The sequence below is a fragment of the Salarias fasciatus genome, chromosome 4, assembly GCF_902148845.1.
Source record: "Salarias fasciatus chromosome 4, fSalaFa1.1, whole genome shotgun sequence".
Lineage (NCBI taxonomy): Eukaryota > Metazoa > Chordata > Actinopteri > Blenniiformes > Blenniidae > Salarias > Salarias fasciatus.
Genome location: NC_043748.1, coordinates 20768346 through 20775845, shown reverse-complemented (window position 1 = coordinate 20775845; position 7500 = coordinate 20768346). Strand labels below are relative to the sequence as shown.

Genomic DNA, 7500 nt, shown 5'->3' with positions numbered 1-7500 from the left:
GGGAGGGCGTGGCTGACAGGCCTTTGACGTTACCGAGATAGATCAGCACTTGGCCACGCCCACTTTCTCCAGCCCAGGGGGCTCCAATAGCAATATCTGCAGAGGGAGATAAGGATGAAGGATCCAGAACCTGTCCTGGCACTAATCCTGATCCTGGTCCTCATGCTGATCCTGAGCCTGATCCCAATGCAAGGCACCGGCTGTGAATGAGATTCATCCTGAGTGCCTTGGGCTCTGGATGAGCGTCGGTCAGGGACAGTGCCTCTTGACTAGCAGACCGGTTTTTAAAAAGGGGGACCGGAGGGTGTGCTCCAACTACAGGGGGGTCACACTCCTTAGCCTCCCGAGGAAAGTTTATTCCAGGTACTGGAGAGGAGGATTCAACTGATACTCGGATCCAGGAGGGACAATGTCATTTTCAATCCTGGCTGTGGAACCCTGGGCCAGGTCTACACTGGACCACTTCTAGACCCTCCATAGGGTGCTTGAGGGTTCATGGGAGTTCGGCCTACCAGTCCGCATGTGTGGACCTGCTAGGAGTCAGAGGGGTCTGGTTCAGGGACCAGACGCTGGAGGGGGTCTGGTTCTGGAACTATTGACTGGAGAGGTTCCAGTTCAGAGACCAGGGGCCGGAGGGGGTCCAGTTTGGGGACCACAGGATTTTGTCTCTGCTCTTCACAGATGATGTTGTCCAGTTGGCGTTATGGAACCTGGACCATCATGCACTGGGGCATGATTTGGTTTCTGTGTGTGAAGTGACAGGGCTGAAGATCAGTGCCTACAAATCCAAGGCCCTGGTCCTGGACCAGAATAAGGTGGTCTGCCCTCTCCAGGTCCTCCGTAGCATGGCTTGGCAATCGAACAGGCAAACTTCTGATGGGGGGCTAACACTCCACTAACCAAGCCACAGGCTTTTACTGATGATGCTAATCTTGATGCTGATGCTAATCTGATCTCAGTCCAGAGTTGAGAGTTCAGTGGAGGTAAACTAAGTGGTTACCTTGGTAACCGTCCATATCCAGGTCGCCCAGTGCAGCAAGGGCGGAGCCAAAGCGTCCATACAGGGAAGGGCCGATCAGTGATTGGTCTGGTTGAGAGGAGAAGGAGGTGTGTCGTCTCTGCAGGTACAAAACCACCTAAACAAGGAGAGTCCAGAAACTGATCAGCAGGGATCAGTCACCTGTGAAGTATCAAGTTACTCCAATGAAACTGATTCCCTGAGGTATTTATGAAAAATGATGATTCTACTGGAATTAAATATGATTCAGGTGAGAAATTCTCCATGAGATTGTCTCAACGGTGAAAGTGTCGAGCTGCAGAGCTGCTGTCTCTCTCTGAGCGATGAGCTTTAACAACAACAGTATCCTGAAAGAATATAGAGCATCTTCCTCCTCTAGAGCATCTTCCACTCAGGAGTAATTCAAATGAATTGTTCAAATCAGGAGTTGATTTTGTTGTTGCAGTTTCCTAGTAAAGCAACTAAAGTAACTTTTCTGCTTCCTATAAGTGTAATCCAGAGCAGCGGTCTGACCTGTCCTCTCTCCTGAAGCTGCTCCATCACTCGGTCCATGAAGAGCGGGGCTCCAATCAGCACATCCTCCAGGCTGACACACACACACACACACACACACACACACACACACACACACACACACACACACACACACACACACACACACACACACACACACACACCACACCCACACACACACACACACACACACACACACACACACACACAGTGGTTTTTTTTTCACGCAGACTTGCTTCTTGAAGGTGACTCGTCTCTTTTCTCACCCGTCACCGTTGACATCTGTAACAGCAACACTGTGTCCAAAATAAGACGCCACCTGCAGGAGACAGAGACGTGCGACGGGACGTGAGGACGTCTGACTGAAAGCCACAGTGAACTTTCCGTTCTACCTGAGAACCCCGGAAGGTGTGATGAACCCAGAGAGACACTTGGCTCCGGCCGTCGTAGATCTTCACCTTGATAAAACCAGAGATCGTCATGGAAACCAGATCAAAGTGCAAGCAGTCACATTTAATTCAGAAACAAGCTCATATCAGCAGAAGAAGTCCTCGTGCCACTCAAATCCAGTCAAAGTATTGAGATCTTACGGTTCCTGCAGTGTTTCGGTCATTTGGAACCCCCACCAGATAATCTGAAACAGAGCAGTCGTCCACATGTGACAGTCTGACAGGATCTGCTTCAGCCGTGGAGTAAAGCTGGATTCTAATCTGCTGATGTTCGTCCTCTCTACAGTCACCAAACACACCAACAGCCCTTCAACTTAGAACCCCACACTGGTCCTTTTTCAAGCCCCAAATTCAGAATGACAATCAGAATGTCTTGACTGCCACTGCAGTGTTGAACCACTTCCTGTTTGGGCCGAGCTTATGAAATGATTCCAGCAGATTCTGATTTGATATTTTCCAGAAGCCTCAAAACTTCGACTTTCACGTCTGTTTCTACAGCAGAGGCCAAATGACTGTCCTCAGATTGACATTATGGAGGCTGATTTATCACCCGTCATGCTGTGGGTGGTGCTGGTGGTGTTCCTGGTGTTGTTGTTATTTATGAGGTTGGTGTTCTCATCAATACCTCACAATGTTCGTAAATATAATTAAAACCTTTCAAAAGGTTTGATCTCAGTGTTGTGATAATTATACATGGCAGACAGAAACATTCACAGATTTACTCCAGAAGAGGAAAATAATTGTTGCAGCAGTATGAGCACAAAAATCTAAATGAAAACTAAATGACAGAATATTATTTTGAAAATCAAACTGAAGTCATGAATCAGTGCAGAGACTTTGTGTCACGTCATGTTTCGAACCTGGGACTGAGTCTCCGGTCAGCAGACCAGTGGCCACAGAGTAGCCTGGAAAACAGAAACACACAGAACCAACGGAAGTTCTGTTTCAGAAGGAAATAACCAGGAAGAACCTGGTTTCATTTGCATTTATTTCTACATTCAGAGGTTTTCATTAAAACGCCGCTCGACTCACCGTGATAAACGTCATAACCGCCTCTCTCGTACGACTGGCTGATGCCTGACACTTGAGGGATGGGTACGTGGCTCCGCCCACTGCTGATGATGTCACTGACCTCCACCGTGATCACCTGACCTGCAACGAGGGGCGACAGGTGAGGCGGAGTGAAGCGGGCGCAGTTCCAGTCTGTGACCAGCAGGCGGCCCTGCTCACCCTGAAAGAAGAAGCTTCCGGGAGCTCCGAACACCAGGCGCCCGTCCTGAGACACACACACACACACACACACACACACACACACACACACACACACACACACACACACACTACCTGATTACCTGAAGGAGCGGCGTCGGGAGGAAGTGAGCCGGCGCCTCACCTGCGTGACGTCAGTGCTGAAGCCCACCTCGCAGTAGCGCCGGTCGTTTGCTGGACAGTGAGAGGAAGACGGAGGTCAGACTCTGAGGGCGGAGCCAGAGAAAGGCTCCGCCCACCGGCCCGCCGTACCATAGCTGATCCGCTTGTAGTCCTCCTCCATCAGGTCTGCTCGGCAGGGGGAGAAGAGGGTGGAGCTTTTGGTGCCGAGGTCCAGGAGGAGGCAGTTCCCCACCGGGGTTCTGCCCGACTCGGCTGCCCCCCTCTGGACGTTCCAGTGGAAGAGCGGCGCGCACGCCTGGTGAAGGAACAGCGAAGGGGTGAGGGACAGAGCTCCGGATCGATTCTCTCGGCATCCTGCAAGTAGAGCCGGTCTCACCAGGAGGCGGGAACCGCCGACCGAGCGAACCGACGCGCCGAACCACTGATGACTCTTCACGCTGTGGAAAACCAGACCCGAGCTCCTGGAAACCTCATCGCCTGAAACAGGGACAGGAGGTGGACCAGGGTCCAACAGGGAGGACTGGGACCACAGGTACTACAGGTGGACCAGGGTCCAACAGGGAGGACTGGGACCACAGGTACTACAGGTGGACCAGGGTCCAACAGGTGCACCAAGGTTTTAAAACTCTGTGATAGAACGTTTAGATTTCCATTCACCTTTCGGATCAAAGTCGATGATGTCACAGGCTCCGCCTCCAGGTGACAGTGGGCAGATGAACACGCCCCCTCCTTCCACCACTCCTGATTGGCTGGTGTTGCACTTCGGAGCACCAATGACAAGGAAGGACCTGCAACACACATCCAACAGTTTGATCAGGGCTGAACGATCCCATCGGGAGGAAGACTATAGTTACCTTAACCGGTTCATCCATTCACCCACCGGCTGCACCCTGCGGGTAAACCTGACTCAGACATATTCACTGCCAGGTTGGTAATCTGATGTGCTTCGTTCTGATTTGGTTAAATTCATGAATCAACTCATGAGTTTGGTCCAGTCAGCTGGTTCAGTCGCTGGTTAGCGGCTCCATCGGCCGGATCACCAGTTCAACATGTGGAAAAAGGAACCAAAGGACTGTGGAGACTTTTTCTGTCAGCTGTTTCTCTGAGAAGAAGCCCGACAGTCAGGAAGTGAACTCCATAGGTCTCCATAAAATGAGCACTTTTATTAAAGGTTTAAAATACAGACGGAAACATAACAACAAGATCCAGAAGAAAACGTAGCCGAATGCAAGATCCAACAGCTCCACCCGACACAGAGGGAACCCTCTGAAACTAGAACAGCTCCCCAACAGAGGGACCAGAGCTCCACCCCTCAGAGGGACCAGAGCTCCACCCCTCAGAGGAACCAGAGCTCCACCCATCAGAGGAACCAGAGCTCCCCCCCATCAGAGGAACTAGAGCTCCACCCATCAGAGGGACCAGAGCTCCACCCATCAGAGGGACCAGAGCTCCACCCATCAGAGGGACCAGAGCTCCACCCATCAGAGCGACCAGAGCTCCACCCATCAGAGGGACCAGAGCTCCACCCATCAGAGCGACCAGAGCTCCACCCCTCAGAGGGACCAGAGCTCCACCCATCAGAGGAACCAGAGCTCCACCCATCCTCAGCTGTTCACTCCTCGTCAGTCTCACTCTTCACATCCGGCTCCTCCTTTTTCACTCGCTGCTTCACCAAATCCCCAAACTTTTCACAACAGCAGTGATATTTTTTGTTATCTCGCCATTTCGTGGTCATTTCCTGTCCGTCTTCATCACTCTTTAGATCCACGCTGTGTTCCTCTGGGATAGTGAAACGGCGTCGAGCGCCATCGTTTGATCTGCTCGACTTGTTGAATTTAAATTAAGTTTGTTGCCATTCTGCCTCTCTGGAGCTTTCCAGCGATACTTTCCCCTTGAATGAGGCTTTATGAATGCAGGAGTGCCGGAGCCATCTTGGATCAATGACACACAGGACAAAGGCGCTCTTATTTTCACATCGGAAAGGTTCCGTTTGGAACCAAACTGTGTTCTCACGTCACCAGTTTAGAGATGTGTTCTGGGTTCTTCTTCTGATTACGATCCGGCTGAGCCTGAACTCAGAGGATCTGGATAAACCGTAACTGAATGTTAAAGTGATCACATGACAAACTGATCGGTATTGATTGATTCAGTCTGTTCAGGGATCTCAGTGGAGCGAAGAGCGGCGGATGATGGAACGCTCATTAGAACAAGGACAGACATGAGACTTTTATTTTGAAGAGATTTGATAAGACCTGTGTCCGGATACTGATGTTAGCTAACCCGCTGAAAGCTCACAACATGGGTGAAGTTAACTTGAGTGCAACAGGGACTTGAATGGGTTAGTTAGTTACTAGTTAACTCATTCTAGATGTTTGACCATTTAGTTCGGCTCCATTTTTCCACTTTTTTGGTGCTAAGCAATGGGTTAGTTAAGTTCTCTAAGTCGACATGATCTGTGACAGGTTAGTGAGGACAGTGGTGCAGGTTTAGGACGACGGGTTAGTTCAGTTGACATGTTAGTGAGGACAGCGGTGAAGGTTTAGGATGGTGGGTTAGTTAAGTTGACAGGTTAGTGAGGACAGCGGTGAAGGTTTAGGACGACGGGTTAGTTAAGTTGACAGGTTAGTGAGGACAGCGGTGAAGGTTTAGGATGGTGGGTTAGTTAAGTTGACAGGTTAGTGAGGACAGTGTTGCAGGTTTAGGACGACGGGTTAGTTAAGTTGACAGGTTAGTGAGGACAGCGGTGCAGGTTTAGGATGGTGGGTTAGTTAAGTTGACAGGTTAGTGGGGACAGCGGTGAAGGTTTAGGACGACGGGTTAGTTAAGCTGACAGGTTAGTAGGGGCAGCGGTGCAGGTTTAGGATGGTGGGTTAGTTAAGTTGACAGGTTAGTGAGGACAGTGTTGCAGGTTTAGGACGACGGGTTAGTTAAGTTGACAGGTTAGTGGGGACAGCGGTGAAGGTTTAGGACGACGGGTTAGTTAAGCTGACAGGTTAGTAGGGGCAGCGGTGCAGGTTTAGAATGGTGGGTTAGTTAAGTTGACAGGTTAGTGAGGACAGTGTTGCAGGTTTAGGACGACGGGTTAGTTAAGTTGACAGGTTAGTGAGGACAGCGGTGCAGGTTTAGGATGGTGGGTTAGTTAAGTTGACAGGTTAGTGGGGACAGCGGTGAAGGTTTTAGGACGACGGGCTAGTTAAGCTGACAGGTTAGTAGGGGCAGCGGTGCAGGTTTAGGATGGTGGGTTAGTTAAGTTGACAGGTTAGTGAGGACAGCGTTGCAGGTTGAGGACGACGGGTTAGTTAAGCTGGTTTGAGTCACTCACGCGTTGCCGACGGTGTGGAAGTCGACGGAGAATCCAAACAGGCTTCCCGTCAGTCCGCTGAACCTCACGGCTTCATCAAACAGCCGCAGACACACACACACAGACACACACAGCAACACACACACACACCTGAACACACACATCACGCAGCGCAGCCTTCAGTCCTGGTTACCCAGAGAACAGTGAGCAGCTCTCCACCCGCCTCGGCTCCAGTGTGTGTGTGTGTGTGTGTGTGTGTGTGTGTGTGTGTGTGTGTGTGTGTGTGTGTACAGATGACTGACAGCGGCTCCTTGTCAGCTCTGCTGCTTCCTGCTGATTACAGCCGGAACATTTCTGTTTCTGTTTCTCCTGAAAGTTTCTCAACGATAAGAAGAAAATAGAAATTCTCTTCCGATAGTTTTTTTATAGACAGAGAAGCGCTGAGCCGGTTCCAGGATGGAAAGCTAGTTTTTACTGAGCCGATGCTCCACAGCACCCACCTCCCCCCATAACACCCACCTTAAGGACATCGGCCCCCCACAACACCCACATACACTCACACACACACACACACACACACACACACACACACACACACCTCAGTCACCCCCCTCGTGGTGGAGCTGATAAACGGCATCAGGGTTCTGCAACCTCCATGATCAAAAGATCCTTTTGGTGACTTTCCCTCAGGTCCAGCAGTTCTGGAGCCAGAAAGAACATTTAACCTTTAAAATGAGGCGAATGCAGCTCAGGAAGCTTCTGTTGTTTTTTGATTCACAAATAAAAAAAATATGTCTTATGACGCATTTATGAAGTTAGAGTTCAGA

The 7500-nt window shown here is 50.4% G+C and overlaps 1 protein-coding gene across 1 annotated transcript in view; it reads right to left on the bottom strand.

Moving 5' to 3' along the window:
• The window catches only part of itga2b (integrin, alpha 2b), an 11873-nt gene extending 4974 nt beyond the window's left edge, over positions 1–6899 (bottom strand). Inside the window, exons 1-14 of the mRNA XM_030088870.1 lie at positions 6695–6899; positions 4030–4160; positions 3749–3849; positions 3502–3667; positions 3374–3423; positions 3211–3256; positions 3013–3132; positions 2841–2885; positions 2122–2165; positions 1924–1989; positions 1798–1850; positions 1532–1604; positions 1001–1136; positions 1–96 (exon numbers count right to left, since the gene is read on the bottom strand). The exon at positions 1–96 is cut by the window's left edge and continues 90 nt beyond it. Of these exons, the coding sequence (XP_029944730.1) occupies positions 1–96; positions 1001–1136; positions 1532–1604; positions 1798–1850; positions 1924–1989; positions 2122–2165; positions 2841–2885; positions 3013–3132; positions 3211–3256; positions 3374–3423; positions 3502–3667; positions 3749–3849; positions 4030–4160; positions 6695–6837 (1270 nt within the window). The 5' untranslated portion in view covers positions 6838–6899. The remainder of the gene's footprint in view (positions 97–1000; positions 1137–1531; positions 1605–1797; positions 1851–1923; positions 1990–2121; positions 2166–2840; positions 2886–3012; positions 3133–3210; positions 3257–3373; positions 3424–3501; positions 3668–3748; positions 3850–4029; positions 4161–6694) is intronic.
• Positions 6900–7500: the final 601 nt, after the last annotated feature.